The sequence below is a fragment of the Delphinapterus leucas genome, chromosome 1, assembly GCF_059928025.1.
Source record: "Delphinapterus leucas isolate spDelLeu-1000000601 "Yukka" chromosome 1, BTC_Dleu_Yukka2, whole genome shotgun sequence".
Classification (NCBI taxonomy): Eukaryota; Metazoa; Chordata; class Mammalia; order Artiodactyla; family Monodontidae; genus Delphinapterus; species Delphinapterus leucas.
Window position 1 is genome coordinate 78,258,043 of NC_143129.1, and position 13,571 is coordinate 78,271,613.

Consider the following 13,571-nt stretch of genomic DNA (forward strand, 5'->3'; position numbering starts at 1 on the left):
TCCCCCTGCGCTTCCGCCCTCCACTGTGCGGATCCGCCCCCAGCCCCTCAGGCGGATCGCAGTGGAGAGCCGGGGGAGGCCCTCAGAAGGGCGCGGCTTATCCCGGCCAGAGAGGCTGCCTGACGGCGTGGGGCGGGGCCGAGGGCTTCGGGGGAGGGCGGACGCCGCCTGATCCAGAGGTGGCTCGCGAAGGGGGGAAGGGCTCTCAGCGCGGCGCGCCTTGGAGAGTCAGGGTATCTCGGCCGAGGGGAGCCCTGAACCCCCGAAGGCGCGGCGGGCCCAGGAGAAGGGGGTTTTGTGCTCCTGGACGGGCTCTGGGGGCCCTCGCAAATCTGCACGAGGTCTGGGCTGCTCTGGGGGCCCCTCAGGGCTCGGCCCCGAGCGGGGGCTGCGGGGGTAGGGGGCGTCCCCCGAGCTGCATGTTTTCCACAGCGCGTTATGTTTGGAACCGGCCCCGCGCCTCCTGTTGCCATGGAAACAAAACAGGGGCGGTGGCGGCGGCCGGAGCGAGGCCGGGCTGGGCCTGAGTGGGGGAAGGGGAGGTGGGGCTCGCGGGCTGTTGCCTTGGTAACGGGAACAGAGGCGCCCCTCTGCTTCATCCGGGTCACGGCCTGTCCGCCGGTACCCCAAGTGTTCCCAGTCTGGCCCCCGGCCCCTGGCCTGTCGTTTGGTCTACTCCTGTTCTTGGTGTCTCTTTCCTGATTTCTTCAACCTCACTGACCACTGTTTTAGACTCTCCCTCCAGTTCCCAGCGGACGCTTCCAGACTCGAAGTTTTCCTAGGAATGAGGGAAAAACGGAGGCGCAAGCACAAGTCATGCCCCCCCTCCCCCAATAAAGAGCACTTGCTCTATCCAAGCAGCAAACTTCATGCCATGCGGCCATCCCCTGGGCACTACAGCGAGCTAGTTTCGGCCACTCCCTTGGAATTCTCTCATGCCAGCTGTGGAATAATGCCCGCTGTCTGGCACTGCCCCGCCAAGGGTTCCTGCCTTCCCCAACTGTGGCTTCCAGAAAACAGTAGCATTCGGTAGCAGCCCCCAACAGCGAGATGCCGGGAGAGAGGGAGGCACCTGGGGGAGAGCACCATTAGGGAGAGGCAGGAGGCAAGGAGGCCTCCAGGACTCTTCCCCAGTGCCCCTGGTTCCCGGAGCTGGGTATGCCTCCAGGGTGATTGGCAGCTCTTTGTTTCAGCCCCCCCCTCACCGCCTGCCGGCCCCCCCTTCAACTCCCCCTTCCAGTCCCTCCGCCCCCCCGCTCCTGCTCTCCGCCTAGCCTTTTCCCCTCCCAGCCGCCTGCCTGCCAGGGGTAGTGAGCCGGCTGAGCGGCATGGAGACGCAGGAACTTCGGGGGGCCCTGGCTCTTCTCCTCCTTTGCACTTTCACATCTGCCAGTCAGGACCTGCAGGGTAAGCCTGTACCAATCTTCTTAGCCCCCTCTCTGCCTCCTCCCCTTTTGCCCCCAGCCTAATAGCAGGGAGCATGTGGGCAAAAGGAGAGGGGAGAGTCCTGACACTTAATCAGAGAGAAGAGTTGATGAAATTATGGTCCTTTGGGGAGGAGTTGACACCAGAAGGTGGTGGATGAGTGGGAGCTGGCCAGGGTCAGCATGAGGCCAGGGCAGAGGACTCAGGAGCTGGATGCTAGCTAGGGCTGCCTGGCCGGGTTGGTGTCTGAGCAACCCCAGGCACCCCAGGGTTTGGGAGAGCAGCTCAAAGGTGGCTTCTTTCACCCCTGGGCTCCTGGCTACCTAAGAACGGGATGGGGGGGTGGGGACCGAGAGGTCTGGGCCCTCCTGGAGGTCTGGTGGTAGGATGGGCCTGTGGCTGTGGGAGAGGTAGCTGGAGCAGATGACACAGGCACAGATTCTTTGCTGGCTGGAAGGGAAACCACAGATTGGCCAGGACGCAGGAGGCAGAGGAGCTGGGTCGTACGTTCCTGTAGGAGAGAGCCAGACAGTAGGAGGGTCGGAGCCTTCAGTGAGCAGCTGTTCTCATCCAGAGGGAGCATGCTGAACCCCCAGGATGGGAGGAGGGGCACTAGGGTGTGGAATGAGCCAAACCCAGCCGTGTAAAGAGAAACTGCCTTCCTATTTCTGTGCCGTGGGCACCAGGTGCTACTCCTGCCTGGGATCAGCACAGTGACTCCTTTGCGCCACCTGGTGGGAGCATCTCAAGTTTGCGGGGTGCTGTTTCTGTATTTCCAAGTGAGCCTCAGGCCTGCTGGTTCCCAGAGTGGCAGTAAGGAAGGCACAATGCCTTGTCCTCTGATGGCGACAAGGGCTGAATTTCGAGGAGGTGACTAACACTGTCGGGTGGTGATGAAGGATGCCCCACCCCCGAAGGCTCAGAGGAGAGAGCAGGGCTTAGCATTTGACAGGGGTCTGACCTTGATCATCCCTGCGTGACCAGTGATTGACCTGCTGACTGTGGGCGAGTCCCGGCAGATGGTAGCTGTGGTGGAGAAGATACGGACAGCCCTGCTCACTGCTGGGGACATCTATCTCTTGTCCACCTTCCGCCTGCCCCCCAAGCAGGGTGGTGTCCTCTTCGGCCTCTACTCTCGCCAAGACAACACACGGTGGCTGGAGGCTTCTGTTGTGGGCAAGATCAACAAAGGTGACTGGTGGGCATCTCCTTTCCTGCCGTGGTGACCCCTTTGAGCACTCTTCCTCATCCCCACTCTCAGATCCCCCTTAATTCTCCTTGGGCTCCAGTGGGGACCGTGGACCCATCAGGCTGTGTCCAGGCACCAGAGGCACCTGGTGCTTAGGAGGTGCCTCAGGAGGCCAGGCACCCAAACAATAGGGTGAGGCATCTGTAGGAATGGGAGTTGTATGTGGGAATGCCTGGGGGGAGGGGAGGCATGTCTCTGTGCCCCAGAAGTGGTATCACTGTGTCCCAGGGATCTGAACTGTCTCAGATCACTGGGACGGTTCAGTGGGTACGGAACCAGCTGCCACCCTAACGGGAGAGAGTGATCTGACGACACTGAAGACTAAGAAAGTCCTAGTCTTTGAATCAATTTGGAAAACATTTTTCGTGTACCTATTATGTACAAGGTGTTGAGAGATACATAGCTGGATAAGGAATGATAGTCCTAGAGATGTGGTATTCAGAATTGATCCATCCCGTCTCTCAGCTGGGAGATGGGATGGGGGACGGTGCGCATACTGACCTCCCCTTCTGGGCAGTGCTGGTGCGGTACCAGCGGGAAGATGGCAAAGTCCATGCAGTGAACCTACAGCAAGCAGGCCTGGCTGATGGGCGCACACACACGGCTCTCCTGCGACTCCAAGGTCCGTCCAGACCCAGCCCTGCCCTGCATCTCTATGTGGACTGCAAACTGGGTGACCAGCATGCTGGCCTTCCGGCCCTGGCCCCCATTCCTCCAGCGGAAGTCAGTGGGCTGGAGATTAGGACAGGACAGAAGGCTTATTTGAGGATGCAGGTGAGCAGGAAAGGAGGACCCCCTGAGTGTCTGTGAAACAGTTTGCACCGGTGGGAGGAAGAATTGGTAGGTCCTCCCACCCTACTCTGTTTCTGTCCCCCCAGGGCTTCGTGGAATCTATGAAAATGATTCTGGGCGGGTCCATGGCCCGGGTCGGAGCCCTGAGTGAGTGTCCGTTCCAGGGGGATGAGTCTATCCACAGTGCAGGTAACACAGACTTCTGTTAGCTGACATCCTGGACCCCGGGTCCCTCCCATCCTCTTGACCTCCCTCCCCCTTAACAGCAGTTCTTTCGGCTCACCTATTCCTGGGGCTTCTGACTCTGTGACCCCAAATCTCCTTCACCTCTGACTCTATGATCTCCAAATAATACCATCCCAGCAGGAGGTGTGGGTCAAAAAAATCTCCTTTAAGGTCATCCCACCTACCAGGGTGGCCTGAAAAATAAAATGATCCAAAAAAAGAATATAACTCTGAAGAACTCTGCGTGGGGGTGAGGAAGTTAGCTGCTTGGTCTTTCTTGGTTGACTGAGCTAAGGGTCTTGAGTCTTTTTTAGCTCCCACTGGCATCTGTCACCTACCAGCCATTTACCTAAGCACTGCCCATCTGCCTGGTCTCTCTAACAGGGATGCTCAGAGGCTCTTACCTAAATAAAGTGTCCACTTCTCCCAGATATTTCAAAGAGCTCTTGTGGTGGAAGCTTGGGAGAGAGGAAATGGAATGTACTGGGGCCCTGGCCCTGCTTCGGGTCGCCTCTCACTTGGATCCCTTCTGCCACTACCACGCCCAGGAACAGGATTTGGGTTTCGACTATCTGTGAGGCAGCTCCCTTAGAGGGACCCTCATCCAGTGGAGGGAGCAGGTGCTGCTTGCGCACCACCACTGCCCTCCTACCATTCGACACCACATCTTTGTTCCAAGACTCCAGCCCTTTGTTCCTGTTCCCTCCCTCCTCCTTACCAGCCAGGCCCCTCCTCACATGTCCACCCTCTGTGTTTTCTTGTCCTCTCTAGTGGCCAGCGCACTGCACTCCATCCTAGGTGAGTAGGCCTCGCTGAGGTGAAGGGGCATGAAGATGGGGGGGAGGAGCAGCTGCCTGAAACTAAGTCCTTTTCAGCCAGGAATGGGGTGGGGTTTAAAGATGGGTGGGCAGCAGTGGCAGCACCTGGCTTATTACCCAGAGAGGTCCCGGGGCTGGTGCCCCAGTTCTGAGCCTCTCTGCACCCTGGACCCTGACAGGGGAGCAGACCAAGGCGCTGGTCACCCAACTCACCCTCTTCAACCAGATCCTGGTAGAGCTGCGGGATGACATCCGAGACCAGGTTTAGTGGGCTGGTGAAGGGTGGCGCTGATTCTGGGGTGGGGTGGCGGATGCCAAGAGCTGACTCTGCCCCATCCTTCTGTCTACCAGGTGAAAGAAATGTCCCTGATCCGAAACACCATCATGGAGTGTCAGGTGTGCGGTGAGTAGGAGAGTAGAGGAGGGCTCCAGGTGGCATCAGTGCGCTCCCCACCCCAGGGCTTTGGCCTCCACTTCTGGTGAATTAAATGGTGACTTCTAGGTGACTCTGACTGTGCCCACCCCCCCACCCAGGCTTCCATGAACAGCGTTCCCACTGCAGCCCCAACCCCTGCTTCCGAGGCGTGGACTGCATGGAAGTGTATGAGTACCCCGGCTACCGCTGTGGGCCCTGCCCCCCTGGCCTACAGGGCAACGGCACCCACTGCACAGACATCAATGAGGTGGGTGAGGACCCTTTCTGGAAGGGCACAGAAAGCTGGGGTGAGGGAGTTAGGAGAGGCCCAAGAAGGTGGGGTGAATGTTGGTCAGAAGCAGAGGAACCCTGGGTTTAGGAGAGGCTGGAGACCAGAAAATACATATGAGAAGGGAGGGAGACAAGTCTGGGATGAAGACTGCAGGGCCACGCAGGGAAGGAGCTGGGAGAGTGGCAGGGGCATTTTGAGAGGGCTGGCTAGGAGGGAACCCACAGGAGGCTGGGGGTGGGATCAGAGCATAAATGAGGTTGGGGAGGGGAGGCCTGCAAACAGGGAGACCAGGAGCAGTGGCCCTGGGATCACAGGCAGGGGCCTGACCTCTTCTCGTCTGGTCCCCAGTGTGCTCACGCGGACCCTTGTTTCCCGGGCTCCAGCTGCGTCAACACCATGCCTGGCTTCCACTGTGAAGCCTGTCCCCGAGGCTACAAAGGCACACGGGTGTCTGGTGTGGGCATCGACTATGCCCGGGCTAGCAAACAGGTCAGGTTGGGTAGAGTCCGTGGACAAAAGATCTTGGCTTTGCAGGGGCGGGGGGCTTCTGGGTTGGATGTGGAGCCCTTGTGATAAATGGGATGAGGCTCCTGGCTCATCTGCCAGCTTCGCATTGGTTTTCGGTCTGGGCTTCATGTCCATGTTCAAAGATAAAGCCACACCAGTGCTCTCTCCTGTATCTGAGGAGACCCACCGTAGGTCTGGTTCTACCCAAAGTCTGCTCCTTCAGGTCTGCAACGATATTGATGAATGCAATGATGGTAACAATGGTGGCTGCGACCCAAACTCCATCTGCACCAATACTGTGGTGAGCTGAACACCTGAGTGTCTGGGTGGTGGGAATGTGCAACCCCCTCTTCAGATTTCCTGCTTCCCCTCCTCCTTCTCTAGGACATTACATGTGGTAGGTGTTCAACACGGACCCGGTTTGGAATTCTGATTCTGCCTCTTACTAGCCATGGCCTTTAGCAAGTTATTTACCTTTTCTGAGCCTCAGCACCCTCGCTTGAGAAATGGGGCTATTACCCTCCTTAAAAAGTTGTGAGGAGAACCTAAAGGAGATAAGTAATGGACCTGTCCTATTAGCTGTGAGGGTCCCTCCTACACCCCTCAGGGGATGGGGATGTTGCTGGTTGTGGTGGGCTGACCCTCCTTCCTGAGACACTGCCTCCCTACTCTTAGGGTTCTTTCAAGTGTGGTCCCTGTCGCTTGGGCTTCTTGGGCAACCAGAGCCAGGGCTGCTTCCCAGCCCGGACCTGCCACAGCCCGACCCACAGCCCCTGCCATGTCCACGCGCACTGTCTCTTTGAACGCAATGGTGCAGTGTCCTGCTCGGTGAGTTAGGCCTGGGGCTTGGAAGAAAAGGGGTGTGTGTGTGACCATGTTTAGGGACTGGTATGGGGGCTTGCATGGGAAAGGGAGGTGGGCCCGGGCCCAGAAACTGGTTGGTGAAAATAGAGCCTGAAGAGGGTGGGGTGTGGGGAGCCAGCCCAGACCACTAACTTCCGCCCTTTGTGTTGCCCCAGTGTAACGTGGGCTGGGCTGGGAACGGGAATGTGTGTGGACCCGACACAGACATTGATGGCTACCCGGACCAGGCGCTGCCCTGCATGGACAACAACAAACACTGCAAGCAGGTGCTGGGGGCAGGCGGGCAAGTGAGCAGGATAGGGCACCCCAGGCTAGGATAGGACAGAACTCATCCATCCATTTCCTCCCCTTGACCTTTAGGACAACTGCCTTCTGACTCCCAACTCTGGGCAGGAAGATGCTGATAACGACGGTGTGGGGGACCAGTGTGATGATGATGCTGACGGGGACGGGATCAAGAATGTTGAGGTGGCTCCCAGATGTCCTGACCTCTCCAGCTTCTCTGTGACGCTGTTGCCTTGTCCCATAACCCTGTCCTCCATTGGCCACTGGCAGCTCCTGAGGAGGGGCCCTAATACTCCACGTTAGGGAGCCATAAACCTGGTGCCCACGATGAGGTGGACTACAGGGAAGTTGGGTGGGTGGGACGGAGCCAAGCAGGTGGGTCATCACAGGAGTGGTGATTGTAGACAAGGGTACAGGGATGAGGAAGATGCGAGGTGGCCAGTGGTTCAAGGGAGGCCTGACTCTTTCCCTCCCACCTCAGGACAACTGCCGGCTGTTTCCCAACAAGGACCAGCAAAACTCAGATACAGATTCATTTGGTGATGCCTGTGACAACTGCCCCAACGTTCCCAACAATGACCAGAAAGACACAGATGGCAATGGGGAAGGGGATGCCTGTGACAACGACGTGGATGGGGATGGTGCAGGCCTGGGGCTGAGGGAGGGGGGGCATGCTGGGAAACCTCTAAGAATTTGGATATGGTGGGAATGAAGCGGGGAGGCTGAGAATTCGGGAAGGGCAATGCTTGGGGGAAGTCAGCCTGGGTGAGAGATTACCTGTGGCAGATGTCAGTGGGAACGTGAGGGAGGGTGTGGGGTTAGGCAGGGAGTGGGCAAGAGGATAAGACAAGCTACAGGCAGATTTCCTGACCAGCTGTCCTCTGGATGGGAGATAGAGCTCAGGGCTTTCACCAACCTAGAAGACAGAGTGATTCGTTCTAGTGATAACCTTGTGTTACCTGCATATCTTCTAGGCATCCCCAATGGATTGGACAATTGCCCTAAAGTCCCCAACCCCCTGCAGACAGACAGGGATGAGGACGGGGTGGGAGATGCTTGCGACAGCTGCCCTGAAATGAGCAATCCCACCCAGGTACAGGGGAATGGAGAGGGCAGGGAAGGGGTGGGGTGACTGGTGGATGAAGCCCAGCCCTTTGGATGGGAAGTGGTCAGGTCACCCTCTTTAGAGTTATCAAGAGGAGATGGTGAGAACGGGTCCCTCTCTCTCAGACAGATGCAGACAGCGACCTGGTGGGGGATGTCTGTGACACCAATGAAGACAGGTAGGGTTTTGGCCAAGAGATGGAAAGTTAGGGGATACTTTACTTTCCTCTAGGATGTTCTCAATTCCCTCTAGGATCTAACTTTAACTCTCCACTACTATCGAGTAGCAGGTCATTCCCATAGTCTACCTTCCATTCTTACTGCTGGACCTTCACCTCATCTGGCTGACCGCAAGGGGTCTGGCTGAATGCAGGGTAAACCCCAGAGAGACTCCTAAGCAGAAGAGTGGGGAAGGATGTGGTACCTTTAAAAGCCTTTATTAGGTGCCTCTTTTTCTGGACAGTGATGGCGATGGACATCAGGACACTAAGGACAATTGCCCACAGCTGCCCAACAGCTCCCAGCTGGACTCAGACAATGATGGACTTGGAGATGAGTGTGATGGGGACGATGACAATGATGGTGTCCCAGATTACATGCCTCCTGGTCCTGATAACTGTCGCCTGGTACCTAATCCCAATCAGAAGGACTCAGATGGTAAGGCTGGAGTCCTCAGAGGATTGGGCTGGCATGGGCTTTGCTCAGGGAGAAGTGGCAGGCCTTGCTGGGGAGTGAGGGAAGGCAGGGTGGTGGAGAGAGGTCAACATCTCAAGGCCCGAGAGGTGGAAGTGTTGGCTACTGGCAGTGGCCAGGGCCTTCCTGAGGACCTGGCTTCATCCTGCCCAGGCAATGGCGTTGGTGATGTGTGTGAGGATGATTTTGACAATGATGCAGTGGTTGACCCCCTGGATGTGTGCCCTGAAAGTGCAGAGGTAACCCTCACGGATTTTCGGGCCTATCAGACCGTCGTCCTGGATCCTGAGGGTGATGCTCAGATTGACCCAAACTGGGTCGTGCTCAACCAGGTACTAGGGCAGTGGGCTGGGCGGGTGCTGTCAGGCCAGACTAGCAGGCAGGGCCTAAGGAGGGCAGCACACCTGGACCAGGGCTTTTGTCTTTACTACATACCACCAGGGCATGGAAATCGTTCAGACCATGAACAGTGACCCCGGCCTGGCAGTTGGTATGTAAGGGACACCCAATTCAACAATTTCAATGACTTCCAAATGGAGGGGTCCTACAGGCAGAGGATGGAGCCACACATTTAGCAGGCATCCCTTCCCATCCCCACCCCACAATGGGCATCAGTAGCTTTGCTGCCCCTGACTCTGATCCCATCCACCCACCTGCCCCCAGGATATACAGCTTTCAATGGTGTGGACTTTGAAGGCACCTTCCATGTGAACACAGTGACTGATGATGACTACGCAGGCTTTCTCTTCAGCTATCAGGACAGCGGCCGCTTCTACGTGGTCATGTGGAAGCAAACGGAGCAGACCTACTGGCAGGCCACACCTTTCCGGGCTGTTGCCCAGCCCGGGCTACAGCTCAAGGTCCCGCAGCTGCCCAGATTCCCCAATCCAGGGCCCTTTCCCAAAGGCTCCCCCACCAACCCTGGGGCCTCCCCCACTGCCTGAGTAGGGGGAACCCTCTTACCCAGACATCTGGCCTGGAGGTTGGCTCCCTGGGGCTCCAGAATATTCTCCTGACTCCCTTTTCCACCTGCACTTACCAACCTGCCGTCTTCCCTCGGTCGGGTCCTGGGGTTGACCCACTGTGTTTGCCGATGCCCCCTAGGCAGTGACATCAGTGTCTGGCCCAGGCGAGCACCTCAGGAATGCCCTGTGGCATACAGGTCACACCCCTGATCAGGTGCGGCTGCTGTGGACTGACCCACGGAATGTGGGCTGGCGTGACAAGACTTCCTACCGCTGGCAGCTGCTGCACCGGCCTCAAGTTGGCTACATTCGGTGAGGGGAGGGGCTGAGCCCTCCCGAGGGACCCCAGGCCCAGCCTTCCCTTCACCTCTAGCTGGGACTCCCCAGTGACCTCCCCTCTACCCAGTGCCTTGATGCCATTGGGCCCGGACTGGGACCGCTTCTCTCTACCTCCCCTCTCACCACAGACTTGCTGTCCTGGCCCTGCTTTCTTCCTAACACCAGGCAGCTTGGGCTCTGGTGCTGGTGCTGCCGAGGACCTATAAGCAATGTTGGGCAAGTCCTTCTTTTTCTGTGCCCCATTTTCCCCTCTGTAAAATGAGGGTGCGTCTGGGAGCCTCCAAACCCCAGGCCAGTCTGTGGAGAGGCACATCACATCCAGCCCCATCACCGGTACAGCCCAGAACCTGCCTCATCAAAGTGTCTGACCTGGAAGGGATCATCATTTACAGAAGAGCTTACGGAAACCCAGACTCCACACCTCTTAGTAGCGAGGCTGAGGCTTCTCAGTTCAGCACTCTGTCCACAACTTTACATTTCCTATTTGGTGGGGATGGCAGGGAAGGGAGGGGCAATGGCCAAGAGCCCAGAGTGCAGGGACTTGGGTTGGTTCCCCTTTAAGGTGCCAGGGGCTGCGGGGCACCAGGACAGGGGATGGGGGGGTGGACTAGAGCCTGGGAAGCTGGTGACTTCACCCCCCAGCCCATTGTACTCATCGTCATGGCAACCCAATCCTCGCTTGGAATGCGGCTGGTGCTTTGAGATGCAAAGGGGGCTGGACAAAGAGCCAGGGGCCCCAGGCCTGAGAAAAGCACCCCCCTTCCCTCCCCTTTCCTTCCTCCCTTTTCCCCACCTCCCTTCTCTCAGGCCTGGTGAGCCCAAGGCGGGTTGGGGATGAACAGGGCCAGGTCATGGTGGCACAGTGTCCACTGGCACCCTAGCACCAATGGACACCCCTATCCTGGACAGGGTGAAGCTTTATGAGGGTTCCCAGCTAGTGGCCGATTCTGGGGTGATCATTGACACATCCATGCGAGGGGGGCGTCTTGGTGTATTCTGCTTCTCCCAAGAAAACATCATTTGGTCCAATCTCCAGTATCGATGCAATGGTGAGGCTCCAGACGGAGATCAGCCTGACCTCTCCTGCCCTCATGGGAGTCACTTCTTCTGACCTTAATCATATCTCCTTTCTCAGACACAGTGCCCGAGGACTTTGAGCCATTCCGGAGGCAGCTGCTCCAGGAAAGAGTGTGAAGAGGTGGCCACCGGCTTCAGAATCCTGATTTTAGACCCTCAGGCCTTGGGGTCCATCCTGGAGACCCTGGGGTCTAATTTACAGCCCCTCAGCCAAACACAGAACCTCCTCTGGCACCCATCAGTTCAGCCCCAGAGGTGTGGTGACCCCACTGTTCAGGACATGAGAAGTTTTTGAGGGGTATTTCTCAGGCATTAACGCCAGGAAAGACAACAGCACGTTGCCATAAAGTTCCAATTGTTTTCTAAGCCAGTGCAATTACTTATTTTAGGGGTTTTGCCGGGATAGTGTGGGGAGCAGGAAAAAATCTGAGGCGGGGAGAGGACTAGTAGAATGGAAGTTAGAGATCTAGAGGAAGTTTGTCTGAGTCTGGGGCACGGTGAGGAAGGTGCTGGACGGGGGTTAGGTGAAGGACGGAGGTTAGGTGAAGGATGGGGTGGTGGTCGGAGGATGGCTAAAGTCCTCCCAGCCCCACTTACTCACGGTGGCAGCGGCGACACTCCAGTCTAAGAGCAGCCGGGTTCGAGAGCCAGGAGGGCTGGGGCTGCCCCGCTCGGGGTGAGGGGGAGGCCGGGGGGCCGAGGGGGCCGGAGGCCGGGACGAGTGCAATATTGGCGGGGGAAAGAACAACACTGCACCGCGTCCCGTCCCTCCCGCCCGCCCGGGGCCCGGAATCCCGCTCTCCACCGCCTGAAGCCGGACCAGCCCGAGAACCCGGGACGCGCTGGGGAGTTAGGTTCACCTTGGAGGCCAGAGAGACTTGGTGCCCGGAAGAGGGTGAAGGGGTGGTAAGGGTGGGGGGAGAAGGGGAGAAGGGGAGACCGCGATATCCCGGAAGGCCGCTTTCAGACGCCGGGGCGTTGCGCGCGCTTGCTCTTTAAATACTCAGACTGCGCGGCGCGGAGCCGTCGCCATGGTGACGCGTGTCCCAGCAACCGAACGGAATGGCTATTGCTTGGCAACGCCAGGGGTTGAAGTTTTGGGGCCGCCCACCTAGATACTCACCCTTTCTCTAGCCGGCGGGTAGGGGTGCTTCCCCGCCTCCGGCCCGCGCCCGGGCGCGATGACGTAAACGCCCTCCGGCCCCGAGCCCGCCCCCGGGTCTGGCTGCCGCACAGTGCCGCGCCAAGCCGGCGGAGTCGCGCGCGTCTGGGAGCTGTGGTCCCTCTCCTCTTCCCCGGCTTCCCTGCAATCCCGCCGCACCGAAGTGTTCTTGAAATTAATTTCTCAATCTGTTTTCTTTGGGGCTAAGAATTGTTTCCTAATGAGGACGTAATTGCTTCTGTCGGTCTAGACCGCAACCCAGGACCTCCGGATGGGACTCGATAAGCTCCATGTGCGCCGTTGTGGCCCCAAGTACTCCTTGGTCCCACATGTTTCTGCCCTTCAGAATATCACTTGGTGTTCCCAAATCATGAGCGCTCACAAACGGTTTTGCACCACCCCCATCACCTTGTGCCCACCGGCCCCAAATACCACTATGCTCCGCAAAGGATAGTTCCGTGCCCCTAAATACCATTCTGTCGCCCCACCTATTCTCTGCCTCATAAATACGTAACTAATCTGTCCCATTCTCCCTCCCACATTCCGCTGCCCTCGCCAAATACCTCGGTGCCCCTTCCGTGTTAACTCTGGATCCCACCCACTTAGCGCCATTTCCTCCAGACACCGCCCCCACGCGCCTGAGTCCCCTCCTAAAGCTCCCAGCCCCTCCGTCGATGGTACAGCGTGTTCCTCCCCTTCTCTGTGCAAGCCACTGCTTCTTCCGGCCCGGGCCTGCCCTCCCCAGCCTCTCTCTGCCCCCACTTAGTCAGCGCCACCCAACCTCCTCTCCCCGGACGAGGCAGCCCCCTCAGCCCGCTCGGGCAGGCCCGGTGAGGCTCCCGGTGACCGCTAGAGGGCAGGAGAGCCCAGCCAGCGAGCCGCCGCTACAAGGTGGAGGACTGGGAAAGCAAAGACCCTAGGGTTCGGCCGAACCCAGATTTCATATTTCTTTAAGTGGAAATTTCTTCCCCCGCCCCCTTCTCGGGAGAAAGTCAAAGAAGGAACTCAGGCTGCTGGAAAGGCCGGCAGGGGCCGGGACTGTGGGTTTCAGGGTAGAACCGTGTGTGGAACGGGACAGGAAGCGGTTAGAAGAGTGGGGCTGTTTCGGGAAGTAGTGGGGGGGGAGGGGGTCCAAAACTAGCACCTAGTTTACAGATTATGGAGCCTTCCCCTTCCTTCTCAGCCCCCAGAGTGGGACTCCAAGGGACCCAGGGAGAATGGGGCAATGGTGCGGGGGACCTGAGGATGAGCTTCCCGGCCTTGCCGTGCAGGACTTTGACCTAGCCCACTTTCTCTGTTACTTTTTTCACCTTGTCTGTTGTCCTGGGGCTAAAATAGGACCATGGGGACCCAGGTCAG

The 13,571-nt window shown here is 58.1% G+C and overlaps 1 protein-coding gene across 1 annotated transcript; it reads left to right on the top strand.

Annotated features, from left to right (window-relative positions):
- Nucleotides 1-1,106: 1,106 nt before the first annotated feature.
- Nucleotides 1,107-13,197, top strand: THBS3 (thrombospondin 3). Its single transcript, XM_022559278.3, has 23 exons — nt 1,107-1,407; nt 2,410-2,616; nt 3,192-3,448; nt 3,553-3,655; nt 4,463-4,489; nt 4,689-4,771; nt 4,861-4,912; nt 5,044-5,192; nt 5,565-5,705; nt 5,947-6,024; nt 6,399-6,551; nt 6,743-6,853; nt 6,948-7,055; nt 7,354-7,513; nt 7,847-7,965; nt 8,103-8,155; nt 8,440-8,633; nt 8,823-9,001; nt 9,111-9,159; nt 9,333-9,529; nt 9,774-9,946; nt 10,883-11,022; nt 11,109-13,197. Exons 1-23 carry the CDS (start codon nt 1,329-1,331, stop codon nt 11,165-11,167), a joined length of 2,871 nt encoding a protein of 956 aa, XP_022414986.1. The 5' UTR covers nt 1,107-1,328; the 3' UTR covers nt 11,168-13,197.
- Nucleotides 13,198-13,571: the final 374 nt, after the last annotated feature.